Source organism: Oncorhynchus gorbuscha, linkage group LG20 (assembly GCF_021184085.1).
Source record: "Oncorhynchus gorbuscha isolate QuinsamMale2020 ecotype Even-year linkage group LG20, OgorEven_v1.0, whole genome shotgun sequence".
Classification (NCBI taxonomy): Eukaryota; Metazoa; Chordata; class Actinopteri; order Salmoniformes; family Salmonidae; genus Oncorhynchus; species Oncorhynchus gorbuscha.
The window spans coordinates 19,629,105-19,651,221 of record NC_060192.1 but is presented as its reverse complement, the minus strand read 5'-3'; the positions used below and the strand labels follow the sequence as shown (position 1 = coordinate 19,651,221).

General features: G+C 42.8%; 1 protein-coding gene across 3 annotated transcripts in view; it reads right to left on the bottom strand.

Moving 5' to 3' along the window:
• Positions 1-22,117, bottom strand: part of LOC124006804 (colorectal mutant cancer protein-like) — a 133,177-nt gene that overhangs the window by 28,055 nt on the left and 83,005 nt on the right. For all 3 annotated transcript variants that reach the window (XM_046316963.1, XM_046316964.1, XM_046316965.1), the window contains 5 exons: positions 14,072-14,218; positions 12,612-12,701; positions 7,330-7,478; positions 4,891-5,031; positions 2,526-2,626 (listed from right to left, as the gene is read on the bottom strand). In XM_046316963.1, coding sequence (XP_046172919.1) covers positions 2,526-2,626; positions 4,891-5,031; positions 7,330-7,478; positions 12,612-12,701; positions 14,072-14,218 — 628 coding nt within the window. The remainder of the gene's footprint in view (positions 1-2,525; positions 2,627-4,890; positions 5,032-7,329; positions 7,479-12,611; positions 12,702-14,071; positions 14,219-22,117) is intronic.

Sequence of the window (22,117 nt, the reverse complement as noted above, 5' to 3'; positions counted from 1 at the left end):
GCAAAATGGCTTAAGGACAACAAAGTAAAGGTATTGGAGTGGCCATTACAAAGCCCTGACCTCAATCCTATAGACAATTTGTGGGCAGAACTGAAAAAGCATGTGCGAGCAAGGAGGCCTTACAAACATGACTGTGATGTGATGAAAAAAAATAAAAGCTGAAATAAATAATTCTCTCTGCTACTATTCTGACATTTCCCATTCTTAAAATAAAGTCTGCAACATTGAAAGTCCCCAAGAACACAGTGGCCACCATTATTGAATGGAAGAAGTTTGGAACCACCAAGCCAAACCGCCAGGCCAAACTGAGCAATCGGGGGAGAAGGGACTTGGTCAGGGAGGTGACAAAGAACCCGATGGTCACTCTGACAGAGCTCTATAGTGCCTCTGTGGAGATGGAAGAACATTCTAGAAGGACAACCATCTCTGCAGCACTCCACCAATCAGGCCAGGCGGAAGCCACTCCTCAGTAAAAGGCATATAACAGCCCGCTTGGAGTTTGCCAAAAGGCACCTAAATATTCTCAGACCATGAGAAACAAGATTCTCTGGTCTGATGAAACCAAGATTGAAATCTTTGGCCTGAATGCAAAGCATCACGTCTGGAGGAAACCTGGCAACATCCATACGGTGAAGCATGGTGGTGGCAGCATCATGCTGTGGGGATGTTTTTCAGTGGCAGGGACTGGGAGACTATTCAGAATCGAGGGAAAGATGAATGGAGCAAAGTACAGAGAGATTCTTCATCAAAACCTGCTCCAGAGTGCTCAAGATCTCAGACTGGGGCGAAGGTTCACCTTCCAACAGGACAACGACCCTAAGCACACAGCCAAGACAATGCAGGACTGCCTTCGGGAAAAGTCTCTGAATGTCCTTGAGGGAACCAGCCAGAGCCCGGACTTGAACCAGATCGAACTTCTCTGGAGAGACCTAAAAATAGCTGTGCAGCAACGCTCCTCCTCCAACATGACAGAGCTTGAGATGATCTGCAGAGAAGAATGGGAGAAACTCCCCCAAATACAGGTATGCCAAGCTTCTAGCATCATGCCCCAAAAGACTCTGTAATCGCTGCCAAAGGTGCTTCAAGTATTGAGTAAAGGGTCTGAATACTTATGCAAATGTGATATCTGTTTTGTATTAGCAAACATTTCTAAAGACCTATTTTTGCTTTGACATTATGGGGTCTTGTGTGTAGATTGATTAGGGAAAATATTATTTCATTCAATTTAGAATAAGACTGTAACGTAACAAAACATGGAAAAAGTCAAGCGGTCTGAATACTTTCCGAAGGCAGTGTGTGTGTGTGTGTGTGTGTGTGTGTGTGTGTGTGTGTGTGTGTGTGTGTGTGTGTGTGTGTGTGTGTGTGTGTGTGTGTGTGTGTGTATATATATATATATATATATATATATATATATATATATATATATATATATATATATATATATATATATATATATATATATATATATATATATATATATACAAAGGGTCTATATACACACACATAACTGTTCAAAAGTTTGGGGTCACTTTGAAATGTCCTTGTTTTTGAAAGAAAAGCTATTTTTTTGTCCATTAAAAAACATCAAGTAGATCAGAAATACAGTGTAGACATTGTTAATGTTGTAAATGATTATTGTAGCTGGAAACGACTGACTTTTATGGAATATCTACATAGGCGTACAGAGGCCCATAATCAGCAACCATCACTCCTGTGTTCCAATGGCACATTGTGTTAGCTAATCCAAGTTTATCATTTTAAAAGGCTGATTGATCATTAGCAAACCCTTTTGCAATTATGTTAGCACAGCTGAAAACTGTTGTCCTGATGAAAGAAGCAATAAAACTGGCCTTCTTTAGACTAGTTGAGTATCTGGAGCATCAGCATTTGTGGGTTCGATTACAGGCTCAAAATGACCAGAAACAAAGAGCTTTCTTCTGAAACTCACCAGTCTAGTCTTATTCTGAGAAATGAAGGCTATTTCATGCAAGAAATTGCCAAGAAACTGAAGATCTCGTACAACGCTGCGTTCCTGTCGTACTTTATCAAAAACCTTTTCAAAGTCAGCTATGAATACCAGGCCTGGTTTCCCAGATGCAAAAAACCTGTCTGGTTAGAATGAATAATATCTGACAATACCTTTTTAATTCTAAGAGCTATTCACTTTGCTAGAATTTTTGCATCGCAACACTGAAGTGTAAGGGGCCTCCAATTTTTTTAAATGGACTGGTTCTTTATATTTACTTAGTCTGATTAAAGTTTATGATGGGTGTATGAAGTGAAGAGAAAACAGGAGTGATGGAGGTGAGGTTTGCAAAGGAATGAAATGAGAGTGGAGCAATTCATAAAAGAGAGTATATAATGAGTAATAGATTAAAAGAGTATTTTTGAGAGGTGGCCTCTTTGCTTTGATTGGTTGGAGTTCAACTGTGGGTCTCTGAGTGTAGGAAGAAACAAATCTGCACTGATCAAAGAACAAACGAGCCCGTGTAGGCATGAAGAGTGAGTGTGTGTGTGTTACTCACCTACGTCGCCCACTCCGGCAGCTCTGAACTGGCCCAGTACCAGACTCTGTTCACTCTCCGCCAGCGTCAACAGCAGCTCATAGGCCTCTATACACTGTTCACTGGGAGACAGAACACACACACGAGCCGACAAGGTGAAAAGTCTGTCGATGTGCCCTTGAGCAAGGCACTTAACCATAATTGCTCCAGTGGCACCGAACTTCTATGGCCGACCCTGTAAAACAACACATTTCACTGCACCTATCCGGTGTATGTGACAATAAAACATATTATTATTTTTGTTAACACTCACACACTTATAAAGTATCTCATAGGCCCCTGATCACTGATTAACAAAGAACCCATAGACAAACATGTCAGCTAAACCTATTTGCACTACTCAACTACTGAATGATAACACATATCAACTCTCTCTCTCTCACACACACACACACACACACACACACACACACACACACACACACACACACACACACACACACACACACACACACACACACACACACACACACACACACACACACACACACACACACACACACACACACACACACACACACACACACACACACACACACACACACACACTCTTAGTGGAGGAATGCAGAGGCCTCTTGCGTCCACTTATCTGGGCTGCACTTTCATCAAGCGTTCAAAAGGACTATGGCTGAGAGGTGCTGATTTCTATATAACTACAGTCATTATAGCATGTGTTGTGTGTGTGTCTGTGTTTGCCTGGGGCTCAGAGATGGAAGAAAAACAATCCTGTGGAAATCTTTTAGCGAGGCAATATCTTTTAATCAGTCAATGATTACACAACAGGGAAAAAAACACCTCTACTCCAAACAAATACAGAGAGAGCTTGGGTAATTAACCAAGTATTACGCCTACAAAGAAAACTCCTCATTTGTCCACAGAGGAAGTCTGAAGTCTGCACTCAATTTAGACATGGAACATCTATTGTATTTATTTTGTCCTCGTAGCTCGTCTCTCTTTATTTTGAGTGGATTTGAGGTAGGTCAGGTGTTTGTGTTTGTGTGTGCGTGCGTGTGAGTGTGAGAGACCGTTGACACTAGAGGGCCAGACCTGATTTAAAGACACACGTTTCCCATTTACGCACTCACGCACACGACTGCTAGTTCAGCCGTACCAAAACAAATCCCGTGGATACCTTTACACCCTTTAATAGCTCACTCCAACACTATGAGTTAGTCACTCTCTCAAGAATGAACACAAAAAGTTTCTGCCTGAAAAACACCAAAACGTTGTCAGTTGTCCCCCATCCACCCTCGCTCCAATGAAAGTCTATCTCTTCCCAAATGACTCAACGGCGTGGCCTCACTGACATCACACTTGGTGGGGCTGAATTCAATCAAGGCGCTGGCATCAGGGCTACAGGGGGAAATGTATACATTGAGAGAGTGTGTGTGTGTAATGTAACTGGTGTGATGTTAACAAAGCATTTGGGGGCTATTCAGTGTGTTGTGCACTCCGGTGTAATGGGCAAGACAATTAATGATCTTTTATTGCTATAATGTTTCTGTTTCGGTGTCTGTCAGTCTATTTTCGGTGTCTGTCAGTTTACGCATCTGATCATAGCTAAGCTGTGCCGATGAGGCAACATGAGTACCATCTTCCTGAGACATGCCATGGCAGAATGCCATGAGAAACACACGTAACATTCCCATATCATGCCCCCACAACATAACATTCACCCAACATCAACAGCTAAAAATGCTACTTTTTCCATTTGAAGTCGGCCATTGGCAGAACATCTCCCTAAATCTTCCCACGCAAGAAAAGGGTTCAAAACAGAACTTTTCTACATCTCATAACATCACCACAGAATAAGCATAGTTGAATGATTAGCATTATGCTAATCATAAATACCACTCAGATTAGATCCGTTTTCCTTTGGATTCTCGTTTGCGTTAGCTTTGCTGAATGGGCACCTTCAGGGCAATTTATCAGAGAAGAGCCCGCACACAAACACACAGACCCCTTGATTGGCCAAGGGGATGAGAATGCTAATGAGTTGCGGATGGCTGCTACCTAAGGCGACGTACAAAAGAGGCCGTGACCGCCGCGAAAGCAGCCTAATTATAATTACCGGAAGAGGCTTCTAATGAGGTAGCATTAGTATGGCTCTGACGGTTACAGCTTGATAAAGGTTTTTGTTAGCTAAGAAAATGAAGATTGTCCATAGATGTGGATGAAGACATTTGGATTCAGATTTTCACCTCGGCACTTGAGCACAAGCATGAGTGTGGGAATGTGAGTAATATGTATTTTGCACGCTCCATTAGGTTAGGCCTTGCTTTGTGTGTGCACGCGTGAGAGTGTGTGTGTCCGTGTGTCTGTGTACCTGTACTGCAGTGCCAGTCGTAGGGCGGTAGCGTTGGACTCGTATTTGCCGACCAGCATGCTCATCCTCTCTGCGTTGCCCTTACACTCCTCCAACGTGATGGTCAAGAGGTCATTCTGAGACTTCAGGTGCTCGATGCGGCTGGAACACACACATTAGTCATCATTATTGGATTACATTTACTGTATAAAGTGCTTGTTATACCTCAAAGCACTTCACATTGCAACTCACCCCCCCACCAGCGATTTAAAGCACCCACCTGGGTGATTCACGGCAGTTATTTTGTGCCAGATCGCTCATCACACATCAGCTATTGCAGTAAAGGGAGTGTTAGGGGACAAACGGACAGTACAACTATAGCCACCCTCCTCTCTCTTACTCAAATGGCCTTGGTTTTATGGGTAGATTATATGAGAGTAGCTAGTGACACGTAACTATCCATATAATTAAGGCTGTAAATAAAGCACTCAGGGCTTAATGAAGAGAAAAGAGGGCGTGTCCGCAGCCTGGTGGTTAGACATCCCATAAAAACATGGGCAAAATAACAACCTTTAAGTAGACACACCCCAAAATCTAAGTCACAGGTTACCGGGTGCCAAGCTATCCCCTTCATTTTGGATTGGCGCATTTATGATGTATTATACCACTTATGAGGTATGACAATGGTTCGATTTCAAGGTAAACTATCCCTTATCCATTTGGATAAGCCTCAAAAAAAGAGTGTGTTCTTTGTTCGAAAAAATTGAAAACTGAACAATCACCGCGATCTTGACATTCGATTTGGCCTGAGAGACAGACCTACAGAACTGTATATAAGCAGTGTTTCACAACATTTCAAATCCATCTGCTTTAAATGTCTACTAAGTCTGAAGCTCTGACTGGAATGAAGTGATAAAACGCACAGGAATTACAAAGGATTACGACTTAAGCCCTCCTACTGAGAACACTCAGATCTCCACATCTCATTTCCAAATAGTCAGGATTATGAGGAAACGTCATAACATAATTCGCTAAGTTTGAAATCCCCCCAAAGATCTTAAAGTACACTGTTTGAAGAGTTACTACTTCATTCGCTTGGAACAGACTTCTGAAGGGAGCTTTTTGAGGAAAAGAAAAGCTGGAAATAAAACCGGTTTTATAAAAATTCACCTGCATGTTAGGACATAAATATTGAACATGTGCCTGAATCGGGTTCATTCACAGGCTTGGGCTTTCTTAAAGGGCCCATAATGAAAACTCGCTGATAGAGAAGTACCTCTAGTGTGAACCTCTAAACTAGTGTAGGCCAGGGGGATGTTAATACTACAGTTTACATTTTAAACATGGCCTTTTTTATCCTACATCAATACAAAGCAAATTTGTGTATTTTACCGATGTAAACTTACATACAATGCATTTGAAAATTATTCAGACCGTCAACTTTTTCCACATTTGTTACGTTACAGCCTTATTCTAAGACGTATTCTAAAACCAGGTGGTGTCAGAGGAAGGCACAAACAATTGTCACCTTGACTCGCATTGTCAAAGACACCGGCCACCCTAGTCATAGACTGTTCTCTTTGCTACCAGACGGCAAGCAGTAGGTACCGGAGCGCCAAGTCTAAGTCCAAGAGGTTTCTAAACAGCTTCTACCCCGAAGCCATTAGACTCCTGTACATCTACTCAAATGGCGACTATTTTTATTGCCCCCCCCCAAATCTTCTAAGCTGCTGCTACTCTGTTTATTATCTATTCATTGTCACTTTAATAACTCTACCGGCATGCACATATTACCGCAATTACCTCGACTAACTGGTGCCCCCGCACATTGACGCTGCTCTTTAATTATTTGTTACTTTTATTTGTTTATTTGTTACTTTTATTTGTATATTTGTTACTTTTTTGTTGTTGTTATTTTCTTAAAACTGCATTGTTGGTTAAGGGCTTTTAATAAGCATTTCACTGTAAGGTCTAAACCTGTTGTATTCGGCGCAAGTGACAAATACAATTCGATATGATTTGATTCTGGAAGGTTCTCCCATCTCTACAGAGGAACTCTGGAGCTCTGTCAGAGTGACCATCGGTTTCTTGGTCACCTCCCTGACCAAGTCCCTTATCCCCTGATTGCTCAGTTTGGCCAGATCTAGGAAGATACTTGGTTGTTCCATACTTCTTTAATTTAAGAATGATGGAGGCCACTGCGTTCTTGGGAACCTTCAATGTTGCAGAAATGTTTTTGTACCCTTCCCCAGATTTGTGCCTCGACACAATCCCGTCTCGGAGCACTACGGACAATTCTTTCAACCTCATGCCTTGGTTGCACTGCCAACTGTGGGACCTTATATAGACATGTGTGTCTACATTTTGGCATTAATGGGATACAGTATAACTTTATTATAACATTACTTATAAGATGAAGATCAGGGCTGTAAGTGACAGGCAACGTGGTTTGAGTGTCACCTGTTAAGTCTCTCCGTCTCCACCTCAAACTCCCTGATCTTGTTCTCAGAGATGGCTGATCCGTGGGAGTAGAGGGTCTGGAAGATCTCCTGGATGTTGGAGCAGTCCTGGAGGGAGTGTGCCAAGTGCTCCGCCACATTACTGGACACCTGGGAGGAGGAGGAACAGGGGTACATGGGGGAAAGACTGACATTTACATCTATGGAGGGGAGTAGACAGCTCTTCATCCAATGTGAGTCAAGGTGCAGCCAAAAATCACAACGTAAAAACCGCACAATTGGAATTTAATGGGTCAGGCAGACTGAGGGGATTTCTTTGTGATCCTCCACTCTCTTAATCCACATTGTTTATACAGAATGTGTTTATAACCTTTAATTATACAGATTGGTTTTATTGAGATTAAACTATTTTTCAAGAGATTCTATACAGGTTTTCTATTGAACTTTGCTCTCCCTCCTTTACATAATCTGTCTCAGCCTAGTCCCAGAGGAATACTAACAGTCTGCATCTCTTTCTCGCTCTTCCCTCTCACTCTCTTTCAAGTCTATTTTGGGCCAGATGGGTTCCGGCAAAAGAGAATTTTGGTGGCCAGAGCTTCAAGGAAAAGAGAAGCCCTGGAATCATTAGGATTGGTTCCTGTCACTCACACCTGAACACACACCAAGGGGAGAGAGGGAGATATGAAAAGAGAGGGAAGGAAAGGGAGATAGGCACTTGAGAAAAGAGGGCATCAGAAGAGGAATGAAAGAGGAGAGAGATAAAACGATGAACAGTTGTGGCCAAAGGTTTTGAGAATGACACAAATATTAATTTCCACAAAGTTTGTTGCTTCAGTGTCTTTAGATATTTTTGTCAGATGTTACTATTGAATACTGAACTATAATTACATGCATTTCATAAGTGTGAAAGGCTTTTATTGACAATTACATGAAGTTGATGCAAAGAGTCAATATTTGCAGTGTTGACCCTTCATTTTCAAGACCTCTGCTATCCGCCCTGGCATGCTGTCCAATTAACTTCTGGGCCACATCCTGGCTGATGGCAGCCAATTCTTGCATAATCAATACATGGAGTTTGTCAGAATTTGTGGGTTTTTGTTTGTCCACCCACCTCTTGAGGATTGACCACAAGTTCTCAATGGGATTAAGGTCTGGGGAGTTTCCTGGCCACGGACCCAAAATATCAATGTTTTGTTCCCCGAGCCACTTAGTTATCACTTTTGCCTTATGGCAAGGTGCTCCGTCATGCTGGAAAAGGCATTGTTCGGCACCAACCTGGATGGTTGGGAGAAGTTGCTCTCGGAGGATGTGTTGGTACAATTCTTTATTCATGGCTGTGTTCTTAGGCAAAATTGTGAGTGAGCCCACTCCCTTGGCTGAGAAGCAACCCCACACATGAATGGTCTCAGGATGTTTTACTTTTGGCATGACACAGGACTGATGGTAGCGCTCACCTTGTCTTCTCCGGACAAGCTTTTTTCCGGATGCCCCAAACAATCGGAAAGGGGATTCATCAGAGAAAATGACTTTACCCCAGTCCTCAGCAGTCCAATCCCTGTACCTTTTGCAGATTATCAGTCTGCCCCCAATGTTTTTCCTGGAGAGAAGTGGCTTCTTTACTGCCCTTCTTGACATCAGGCCATCCTCCAAAAGTCTTTGCCTCACTGTGCGTGCAGATGCACTCACACCTGCCTGCTGCCATTCCTGAGCAAGCTCTGTACTGATGGTGCACCGATTCCGCAGCTGAATCAACTTTAGGAGACGGTCCTGGCGCTTGCTGGACTTTCTTGGGCGCCCTGAAGCCTTCTTCACAACAATTGAACTGCTCTCCTTGAAGTTCTTGATGAACCGATAAATGGTTGATTTAGGTGCAATCTTACTGGCAGCAATATATTTGACAGCACGTGTTTCCTTGCAGGTAACTATTGTTGACAGAGGAAGAACAATGATTCCAAGCACCACCCTCCTTTTGAAGCTTCCAGTCTGTTATTCAAACTCAATCAGCATGACAGAATGATCTCCAGCCTGGTCCTCATCAACACTCACACCTGGGTTAACGAGCGAATCACTGACATGATGTCAGCTGGTCCTTTTGTGGCAGGGCTGAAATGCAGTGGAAATGTTTTTTCAGTTAATCAGTTAATTTGCATGGCAAAGAGGGACTTCGCAATTAATTGCAATTAATCTGATCACTCTTCATAACATTCTGGAGTATATGCAAATTGCCATCACACAAACTGAGGCAGCAGACTTTGTGTGAATTTATATTTGTGTCATTCTCAAAACCTTTGGTCACGACTGTACTGTACAGTGCCTTTGGAAAGTATTAAGACCCCTTGACTTGTTCCACATTTTGTTATGTTACAGCCTTATTCTAAAATTGACTCAATTGCTTTTTTACTAACCAATCTATACACAATACCCCATAATGACAAAGCAAAAACAGGTTTAGATTTTTTAGCTAAATTATAAGAAATAAACTGAAATATCACATTTACATAAGTATTCAGACCCTTTACTCAGTACTTTGTTTAAGCACCTTTGGCAGAAATTACAACATTGAGTCTTCTTGGGTATGATGATACAAGCTTGGAACACCTGTATTTGGGAATTTTCTCCCATTCTTCTCTGCAGATCATCTCAAGCTCTGTCCGGTTGGATGGGAAGCGTTGCTGCACAGCTATTTCAGGTCTTTCCAGAGATGTTTGATCGGGTTCAAGTCCGGGCTCTGGCTGGGCCACTCAAAGACATTCAGAGACTTATCCCAAAGACACTCCTGCGTTGTCTTGGCTGTGTGCTTAGGGTTGTTGTCCTGTTGGACGGTGAACCTTCACCCCAGTCTGAGGTCGTGACCAGGATTTCAATAAGGATCTCTCTGTACTTTGCTCCGTTCATCTTTGCCACGATCCTGACTAGTCTCCCCGTCCCTGCTGCTGAAAAACATCCTCACAGCATGATGCTGCCACCACCATGCTTCATCATAGGGATGGTGCAGGTTTCCTCCAGATGTGACGTTTGGCATTCAGGCCAAAGAGTTCAATCTTGGTTTCATCAGACCAGAGAATCTTGTTCCTCATGATTTGAGAGTCTTTAGGTGCCTTTTGGCAAACTCCAAGCAGGCTGTCATGTTCCTTTTACAGAGGAGTGGCTTCCGTCTGGCCACTCTAACATAAAGGCCTGACTGGTGGAGAGCTGCAGACATGGTTGTCCTTCTGGAAGGTTCTCCCATCTCCACAGACGAACTCTAGAGCTGGGTTCTTGGTGGCCCTTTTCCCAGGATTGCTCAGTTTGCCTGGGATGCCAGCTCTAGGAAGAGTCTTGGTGGTTCCAAACTTCTTCCATTTAAGAATGAAGGAAGCCACTGTGTTCTTGGAGACATTCAATGCTGGATAAATGTTTTGGTACCCTTCCCCAGATCCATGAATCAAAACAATCCAGTCTCGGAGTTCTACTGACAATTCCTTCAATCTCAATTGGTTTTTGATCCGACATGCACTGTCAACTGTGGGATCTTATATAAACAGATGTGTGCCTTTCCAAATCGTGTATAATCAATTGAATTTAACACAGTTGGACTCCAATCAAGTTGTAAAAACTGCTCTTAAACGCGCGTAAAACCAAATGCATGCTTTTCAACCGTTCGCTGCCTGCACCCGCACGCCCGACTAGCATCACCACCCTGGATGGTTCCGACCTAGAATATGTGGACATCTATAAGTACCTAGGTGTCTGGCTAGACTGTAAACTCTCCTTCCAGACTCATATCAAACATCTCCAATCTAAAATCAAATCTAGAGTCGTCTTTCTATTCCACAACAAAGCCTCCACTCACGCCGCCAAACTTACCCTAGTAAAACTGACTATCCTACCGATCCTCGACTTCAGCGATGTCATCTACAAAATAGCTTCCAATACTCTACTCAGCAAACTGGATGCAGTTTATCACAGTGCCATCCGTTTTGTTACTAAAGCACCTTATACCACCCACCACTGCGACCTGTATGCTCTAGTCGGCTGGCCCTCGCTGCATATTCATCGCCAGACCCACTGGCTCCAGGTTATCTACAAGTCCATGCTCGGTAAAGCTCCGCCTTAGCTCAGTTCACTGGTCACAATGGCAACACCCACCCGTAGCACACGCTCCAGCAGGTGTATCTCACTGATCATCCCTAAAGCCAACACCTCATTTGGCCACCTTTCCTTCGAGTTCTCTGCTGCCTGCGACTGGAACGAATTGCAAAAATCGTTGAAGTTGGAGACTTTTATCTCCCTCACCAACTTTAACATCTGCTATCTGAGCAGCTAACCGATCGCTGCAGCTGTACATAGTCCATCGTTATATAGCCCACCCAATTTACCTACCTCATCCCCATACTGTTTTTATTTAATTATTTTTCTGCTCTTTTGCACACCAGTATCTCTACCTGCACATGACCATCTGATCATTTATCACTCCAGTGTTAATCTGCAAAATTGTAATTATTCGCCTACCTCCTCATGCCTTTTGCTCACAATGTATATAGACTCTTTTTTTCTACTGTGTTATTGACTTGTTTATTGTTTACTCCATGTGTAACTCTGTGTTGTTGTCTGTTCACACTGCTATGCTTAATCTTGGCCAGGTCGCAGTTGTAAATGAGAACTTGTTCTCAACTAGCCAACCTGGTTAAATAAAGGTGAAATAAAAAATAAATAAAAAAGGATGATCAATGGATCAAATCCGAGTCTCATAGCAAAGGGTCTGAATACTTATGTAATTAAGGTATTTCTGTTTTTAATACATTTGCAAAAATATATACAAACCTGTTTTCGCTTTGTCATTATTGGGTATTGTGTGTAGATTGCTGAGGAACTTGTTTCCATTTTAGAATAAGGCTGTAATGTGACAAAATGTGAAAAAGTAAAGGGGTCTGAATACTTTCCGATGGCACTGTAGCTGGGTCTGTTGATAGACCCCCCCCCCTCCCTGTTCCTCTGTTCGAGGTGACGTTGTCAAATCTATCTTTAGTGTCAACGGGGCTTTGTGGGTGCAGATGGAGGGGAGCAGTGGGGTATGAGCTACACCAGGTCTGTCACACCATACTGGTGATAGATACCCATCTCTAACACTTCTGCTGATGCTGCGGTTATCATCGGCCAGCTGCTACAAGGAAATGTCCTACCTACTGTCGCTCTCTCTCGTATTCTGTCTACCCCTCTCTCTATCTTACTTCCTTTATTTTAACATTGCCATCTTCCCCCTCAAAGCCTTCAGTATTGAATAGGCATCCAGTAGCTCCTTACCCCGATGCTGCTGATCTCTGATCCCAGAATTGGCCTCTCGGTGGAGGAAGACTCCGACCTGGTTTTAGACAGTTTCACCCGCTCCGCCACCTAGCAACAAGTCAACAAACTGCTTGATCTCCAAGGCATTCCTAGTCAATCGCAAAACATTTATATTAAAAAAAACAACAATACAGCCTTACATTCCTACTCTTTTCTGTCTCGCACTGTTGGCAGTAGGTGCACTTTTTTCAGCTGCCATATGTCTGAAGGTACCAACTCTGCGTGCCCGGAGAGAAAATCAAGTGCACCTACAGGCTTTTACCTACAGCTTTCTCGAGCACACAGCAAAGGAAGTTGATACTGTGATTTCAAAACATCTAAAACCATGACTAAAGAGAGACGGTCAACAATTACAGCAAAGAGCTGCTGTTTTTATGAGTGAGTTCACGTTGAATTTTTAGTCATCACTTTTATAAGCCACTCACACTACAGTTTCAATGAATGAGTAGCAACGTGTATCGATAGGCTTGCATTGTTATTATTAGCGACGGTCTTCTTTTAAATCAAGGAATATTTTCACTTACTCTGGTCATAAGAGCAACAACATGAATTTGTACATGAGGCCGAACTAATGCGATGGGACTTGAGTTTCGCCATCCCCTTTTTGGTCTTAGCGAAGCGGGGAAGGCTGAGGGATAGTCTGATGGTGAGAGGCGAACCCACTGATGCACTCCCCATGCTGTGACTGACCATCAGAGGCAGGCACAAGCAGTCCAGTAACATAAAGCAAGCACATTATTTCAATGTATGCTCACTCGGCTGTGCCTCTCAAGTAATACAACAAATGATGATCTATTACCAGTGTGAAATGTAATGTCTGAGAAGAGCATCATTGGCAGGGCAATTCAGGCATTGCATAATGAATTGGGCATATAGCATAATGCAAACTTCTACAGAGCTGTTTGTAATAGGTTAATGTTGCAAAGGTTTACATTTTTTTTTTATCTGGGGTATGTCTCAGCCTTCATTTTGACTCAGAAAGTGATCTCGGCTCAGAAAAGGTCCATTGCTCTAATGTATTGTATTCCCTCTGAGGCTCAATGTCAAGGACACACACGGGACAGTGGAAGAGCGAATGGTTGCCTGATTACCACTGTCCCTCCCTGGCTGGACATGCCAAAGGCTAGTATGCAGATTAGTGTGTGTGTGCGCGCGCGCAATTCAACTCATAGAGACAGTACTATAAGAGATGGTGAAAATTGCAAAATGAAAACTAAATGTTTGTCCTTGGTCATTCCAGAGGAGAGTTCATAAGATCCCCAGAGAGACATTGCATTACCTCATATGAATGTACGATGTTCCATTTCATCAATTCTATTACTCAAGACCGTGTGAGGTCTTAACCCTTTAATGTACTTCCACATGCAGAACTTTTTTTTCTTCCCCTTACTATGCATGTCATAGTGTGTGTGTTCTACCTTGGCCACAGGTATGTCGTTACTGCTGCTGCTGGTGCTGAGTTCCCCAGTGCTGGGGTTGATTGGACGGGAGGCGGGGGTGAGACGCCCGGGGCTGGACAGGCCTGCAGGCTGGGAGCTCTGGAGACGCGTCTGCAGCTCCCGCACCTGGTGATAAAGACACCATAGAGATATATTATATGACTATTTAATGTGAACGTGTTCTATTAAATTATATGGCACACAAAGACACACATAAGCTGGTGGTCATGGCAAAACATTAAAATAACATCAATAAAACATCAATAGCACCCAGACCTGCTGAAAACCCACAACTGCTTATGACCTCATCATACAGAGGATTGACAAAAGGACTCAGTTAGTTGCAACTTTAACCACTTCTTGCTCCAGTTTTAGACAATGTGAGGATCCATCCCATCTCTTTAAAGCAGTGGGCAAAGGCAGGAATTTTGGGACAGTGATAATGTCATGAATGCAGAGGCAACAGGGTACTTGAGTCACTCCACTGCTGACAGGCTTCTCCCCACTCTATATTAAGCATCAAAAAGCTATTTGGAAAGGCTTGCCAGATCTCGCAATGAATTTGTATGCAAGCTTGGATTTGTCTGTGTTATGCTTGCAGCTTGAATACAAAATCCAAATGCTGTTGTCAATATGTTGTTACTTCTTCACAACCCTAAGCAGTTTAGGCTCCAGGTGTGTGTGTGTGGTTGTGTGCATGAATGTTGGGGTGTGTGTATGTGTCAGAGGGAGAGAGCTTCCTCTGCCAGGAAAAGCGTGGAAAAGAAAGAACATTAGTTTGACCCCTGGCTCATGAAAATACTATATAAACAGTGAAAACTCAGCAAACTTGATTTTGAAAACAAAGGCCTTTTGTGCTTTACACAGCACCCATTGTACACACAGAGACACCACAATATATACCCGCAAACAGTCAGCAAATGGCATGAGTTGTTGGCAGCACTGGATAGCTGAATACACATGACAAGAATTCAAAATCATGTTAGCTACCTGCATGTTGTCAATAATATAGGCAAACCTTTAAATTGCACACATACATGTGGCATTATAGGCACAGGTAAATCTATCTACATCAAATGTATGGTCTGAAATTTAAATCAGGCTTCCTCTAGGGCAGACATACTGGCCTGGAAAACAGCTGAGGCGATAAGCCTGCATCTGCCACTAACTCTGTCTCTGCCTCCGCCAGCCAGACTGCGAGAACAGATTTTGCCCACCTCTACATCACTACGGGCGCCAGGGGAGAGGAGACTTTCAGAGACAGATAGAGAGAGAAAGGGTAGAGCGGAAACAGAAGAGAAAGTGAGTGACAGAAAGAGGGGGGCTAGAGGAGAGTGGGGAAAGGTTGACAGTGAAGCAGACACTGGGAATGAGAGAGGGAGAGCAAGGACAGACAGGGTGTAGGAGAGAGGGAGAGATAGCAAGCTGGTCCTGGAAACACAATTAGACCCAACTGAAATCATGAGAACGCAAAACAATATTACGTGACACATTGTAAATATGTATTTTTCTTTTCACTGAGCAAACTAGAACGCTATTTGGCCCTAAACAGAGTACAGTGGCAGAATACCGGACCACTGTGACTGACCCAAAATTAAGAATGTACAGGCTGTGCAAAATCCATTGAAAACTGAGCTGCACTTCCTGACCTCTTGCCAAATGTATGAGCATATTAGAGATACATAATACCCTCAGATTACACAGACCCACAAAGATTTGAAAACAAATACAATTCCAGACCCACAGCGTGCAATCACAGCAGCAAGATTGGTGACCTGTTAACAATGGTGTTTGAAGAAAAACAAACATGTATTTACGTTTATTTATTTTCCCATGTTCTACTTTAAGTATTTGCACATTGTTACAACACTGTGTCATGACTGTCCTGTGAAGATCACAATAGGTCAGGTCAGCTTAGCAATGGCTGACAATAACCAGACCCTCTCCCACCGACAAATGAGGGGAAGAGAGAACCGTGGGGGGTTTGAAACCTCCACACCTGGTCGTAAATTTAAGCAGGAGAGAACTCTCTCTCTACCCTTTAGTATCAACCAAAGAAATGCTGTTGTCTAGAGAGATTTTTGCCGCCCGAAAACTCTTAACGTTAAAAAAGTGAATCATGGAACAATATTTCTAAAGTAACGACATGGGAAATAGTCAGTGGGGAGACATAGGAAACTAATGTCATATTGTTTTTCATTTTGTGATGTTATTAAAAACGGTATGGACCAAATACTACAACTTGGAAAGGATACCCACTTTATCTGTCAAGTTTTCATCCAATATGTTGTGAATACAATATGAAAAATGATTTAAGTATTTTTGTTAAGATATGAAAGAGCTTTTAGGACGGGTAAGAGAGAACTTCTAATCATATCCTTTGCACATTAAGTAGCCACGCCCCGAGTGAGGTCAGAGAGCTTGTCAGCATGATGGAACGCCCCTTTTGGCCAGAGTGCATTAAAAGCCTTTGATACGAAATTAACATTAGACCAGGAAACGTGAGGCGAGAGCTACATGTTTTAAATGGCTGAAACTCTGAATCTCAGCATGGGGTGAAGAAATACTCACCTTCCTTTAGACCAGAGAGACGAAGAGCTGCAGCTCATGTCTATTGTGGTCCGAATCCTGAATACCAACACGAGGAGGAAGAGGCGAGAAGCTCATCTCAGAAAATCACTGGTACAGCTGTCTTAAGTCCGATATTGAGAAAAGCTCATCTAAGTGAGACTATCCTACTATGCTCATCACCAATGGGAACCGTCGACATGGCTGTTATCTTCCAGAGTGAACAACAGTAGAAGACGGGAAAGGGGCCCTTTCAGACAATCAGAGCCATACAGCTGGAAGGCTAACAACTTTCCGAGAAGGCTTGTTTCCGACCGAAATAAACAACGAACAAAGGCATTTCACACATGTAAACACATTCATGATTTATTATTCCAAATTGGCGGCGGGTCATGTGCAAAGTATACGTTTAATGGGAGAATAGTTATAGAATATTTACGTTTTTCTCGGTCTCTCTCTTTTTCCCCCTCTCCATCTCTGTGTAAAAGCCGTCATATTTTGTCAGTCCACTAGGCACCTTTGTCTCATGTAAAGTGTGTATGTTAATTCTGTGTTATTATTTAGTTAGCTAGCAAATAAATAATTAAACCCATGTGTAGTACTGAATAATGAGCAAGGCTGGGGGTTTTGCAGATCCAAGAACGTTACGATAGTTCAGAATGAGTATTTGATAAGAAGTACAGTGCCTTGCAAAAGTACTCATCCCCTTTGCATTTTCCCTATTTTGTTGCATTACAACCAGTAATTTAAATAATTAGTTAAATAAAGTCCCCTTGTGTGAAATCTAAGTGTCACATGATCTGTCATATGATGTCAGTATATATACACCTGTTCTGAAAGGCCTCAGAGTCTGCAACACCACTAAGGAAGGGGCAAACATGCCAAGAGAGGGCTGCCCACCAAAACTCACGGACCAAGCATGTAGGGCATTAATCAGAGAGGCAACACAGATACCAAAGATAAACCTGAAGGAGCTGCAAAGCTCCACAGCGGAGATTGGCGTATCTGTCCATAGGACCACTTTAAGCCATACACTTTACGGAAAAGTGGCCAGAAAAAAAGCCATTGCTTAAAAAATAAGAAGAAGCAAACATGTTTGGTGTTGGCCAAAAGGCATGTGGGAGACTCCCCAAACATATGGAAGAAGGTACTCTGGTCAGATGAGACTCAAATTGAGCTTTTTGGCATGAAAAAAATCCATCGACAGGGATCTGTTTTTTTCCCCATCGGCAGGGACTGGGAAACTGGTCCAAATTGAAGCAATGATGATGGCGCTAAATACAGGGAAATTATTGAGGGAAACCTGTTTCAGTCATCCAGAGATTTGAGACTGGGACGGAGGTTCACATTCCAGCAGGACAATTTTTATTTTATTTTTATTTTACCTTTATTTAACTAGGCAAGTCAGTTAAGAACAAATTCTTATTTTCAATGACGGCCTAGGAACAGTGGGTTAACTGCCTGTTCAGGGGCAGAATGACAGCATACTGCTATAGCAACACTCGAGTGGTTTAAGGGGAAACATTTAAATGTCTTGGAATGGCCTAGTCAAAGCTCAATCCAATTGAGAATCTGTGGTATGACTTAAAGATTCCTGTACACCAGTGGAACCCATCCAACTTGAAGGAGCTGAAGCAGTTTTGCCTTGAAGAATGGGCAAAAATCCCAGTGGCTAGATGTGCCAAGCTTATAGAGACATACCCCAAGAGACTTGCAGCTGAAATTGCTGCAAAAGGTGGCTCTACAAGTATTGACTTTGGGTGGTGAATAGTTCTGTTTTTTTGTCTTATTTCTTGTTTGCTTCACAATTAAAAATATTTTGCATCTTCAAAGTGGTAGGCATGTTGTGTAAATCAAATGATACATGATAATGATAAAATCGATTTTAATTCCAGGTTGTAAGGCAACAAAATAGGAAAAATGCCAAGGGGGTAAACATTTTCACAAGCCACTGCAATGAGTAATAACATGACTGTTTATTGATGAAATAGGTAAATACCTTATACAGTATAGCTTAATTTGGGAGATGGTAACTCTCTAAACATCTTCTTCCGTGGTGCCCCAAATCCTAATAATTGTTACATTATTAAAGTCGGGTAACAATTAAAGATAGTTAGTGGATTAAATAACAGTCATCAGAATAAATTAATGTAAAGTCACGACAACTGTATATAGACAATGACTGTTCACTTTGTATTGTTAATTTCACTTGCTTTGGCAATGTAAGCATACAGTATGTTTCCCAAGCCAATAAATGTGAGTGAGAGAGAGATAGAGCATGTAAAAGAATGAGGGAAAGCTTGGCCATGGCTTTGAACACTGCTGTTTATCCTGTTCTCCTCTCCTGAGAAACTCCCTGGGAGCCGAGGGTCTGAAAAAGAAAACATGGCTGCCATGTGCTGAGGACACAGAGATGACTGGAACATTATGAACTAGTCCTCTAGCCAGCTTTCTCACCTCATGATCCCTGAGAAAAGAAACTGCAAATAATATGATTCTGGTTCTATTTGGTTCTGGCCAGTTTATAAACCGAGGACTTTGTTTGACTCACATGCACATCTGTCCAGGACTGTTCTTGTATCCAGCTGATTTTAAAAAGTATACTGAACAACAATATAAACGGCAATATGCAACAATTTGAACGATTTTACTGAGTTAAAGTTCATATAAGGAAATCAGTCAATTGAAATACATTCATTAGGCCCTAATTCATGGATTTTACATGACTGGGAAGGGGCGCAGCCATGGGTGGGCCTGGGAGGGCATAGGCATACCCACTTGGGAGCCAGGTCCAAAACAGGACCCAAACTGTTATAGACCTATATCCATCCTGCCCTGCCTATCTAAGGTCTTCGAAAGCCAAGTCAACAAACAGGTCACTGACCATCTCAAATCCCACCGTACCTTCTCCGCTGTGCAATCTGGTTTCCGAACCGGTCACGGGTGCACCTCAGCCACACTCAAGGTACTAAACGATATCATAACCGCCATCGATAAAAGACAGTACTGTGCAGCCGTCTTCATCGACCTCGCCAAGGCTTTCGACTCTGTCAATCACCATATTCTTATCGGCAGACTCAATAGCCTCGGTTTTTCGGATGACTGCCTTGCCTGGTTCACCAATTACTTTGCAGACAGAGTTCAGTGTGTCAAATCGGAGGGCATGCTGTCCGGTCCTCTGGCAGTCTCTATGGGGGTGCCACAGGGTTCAATTCTCGGGCCGACTCTTTTCTCTGTATATATCAATGATGTTGCTCTTGCTGCGGGCGATTCCCTGATCCACCTCTACGCAGACGACACCATTCTATATACTTTCGGCCCGTCATTGGACACTGTGCTATCTAACCTCCAAACGAGCTTCAATGCCATACAGCACTCCTTCCGTGGCCTCCAACTGCTCTTAAACGCGAGTAAAACCAAATGCATGCTTTTCAACCGATCGCTGCCTGCACCCGCATGCCCGACTAGCATCACCACCCTGGATGGTTCCGACCTTGAATATGTGGACATCTATAAGTACCTAGGTGTCTGGCTAGACTGCAAATTCTCCTTCCAGACTCACATCAAACATCTCCAATCGAAAATCAAATCAAGAGTCGGCTTTCTATTCCGCAACAAAGCCTCCTTCAGTCACGCCGCCAAGCTTACCCTAGTAAAACTGACTATCCTACCGATCCTCGACTTCGGCGATGTCATCTACAAAATGGCTTCCAACACTCTACTCAGCAAACTGGATGCAGTCTATCACAGTGCCATCCGTTTTGTCACTAAAGCACCTTATACCACCCACCACTGCGACTTGTATGCTCTAGTCGGCTGGCCCTCACTACATATTCGTCGCCAGACCCACTGGCTCCAGGTCATCTACAAGTCCATGCTAGGTAAATCTCCGCCTTATCTCAGTTCACTGGTCACGATGGCAACACCCATCCGTAGCACGCGCTCCAGCAGGTGTATCTCACTGATCATCCCTAAAGCCAACACCTCATTTGGCCGCCTTTCGTTCCAGTACTCTGCTGCCTGTGACTGGAACGAACTGCAAAAATCGCTGAAGTTGGAGACTTTTATCTCCCTCACCAACTTCAAACATCAGCTATCCGAGCAGCTAACCGATCACTGCAGCTGTACATAGTCTATTGGTAAATAGCCCACCCATTTTCACCTACCTCATTCCCATACTGTTTTTATACTGTTTTTTATTTATTTACTTTTCTGCTCTTTTGCACACCAATATCTCTACCTGTACATGACCATCTGATCATTTATCACTCCAGTGTTAATCTGCAAAATTGTATTATTCGCCTACCTCCTCATGCCTTTTGCACACATTGTATATAGACTGCCCATTTTTTTCTACTGCGTTATTGACTTGTTAATTGTTTACTCCATGTGTAACTCTGTGTTGTCTGTTCACACTGCTATGCTTTATCTTGGCCAGGTCGCAGTTGCAAATGAGAACTTGTTCTCAACTAGCCTAACTGGTTAAATAAAGGTGAAATAAAAAAAATAAAAAAATATTTAAAAAATTGCAGCGCCAGGCCAGCCAATCAGAATGAGTTTTTCCCCACAAAGAGCTTTATTAAAGACAGAAATATTCCTCAGTTTCATCAGCTGTTCGAGTGGCAGGTCTCAGACAATCCCGCAGGTGAAGAAGCTGGAAGTGAAGGTCCTGGGCTGGCGTGGTTACACGTGGTCTGAGGTTGTGAGGCTGGCCACAACTCTGGTGGACATTCCTGCAGTCAGCATGCCAATTGTACACTCCCTCAAAACATCTGTGGCATTGTGTGACAAAACAGCACATTTTAGAGTGGCTTGTTATTGTCCCTAGCACAAGGTGCACCTGTGTAATGATCATGCTGTTTAATCAGCTTCTTCATATGCAACAAATGTCAACTGGATGGATTGTCTTGGCAAAGGAGAAATGCTCACCAAATTTACACACAAAATTTGAGAGAAATAAGCTTTTTGTGTGTATGGACAATTTCTCATATCTTTTATTTCAGGTCATGAAACATGGGACCAACACTTACCATGGTGCGTTTACATTTTGGTCCAGTATACACTGCCTTATACTGTGGTGTTTCCTCTGGAAGTGGTTGAGTCCAACATATGTGATTCTTATTATGAGCGGAGTGCATTGTAAAAGCTTAGAAGGCTTACAATGACATGCCAATATATAGTGTTCTGTATCTGGCCTTTAAATTCAAACGCTCTTTTGTATCGTAAAACAAAATGCTGACACCGCTGAATTATGTGGACAAGACACATACAGTACCGGTACTGTAAAAGGTGTAAAAGTTGCTTACTACCACAGTAAATACCTGTCCTTCAATGGAGGGTAAAAGCCTATGGAAGGAAAATTAAGATCGTATCTGGACCTTGAGTCTCAAATGAGGTGGAATCCATATTTTTAAAAGGCTGAGCGGGGGGAAGCGGGCCCCCAAGGACGCGCTGGTG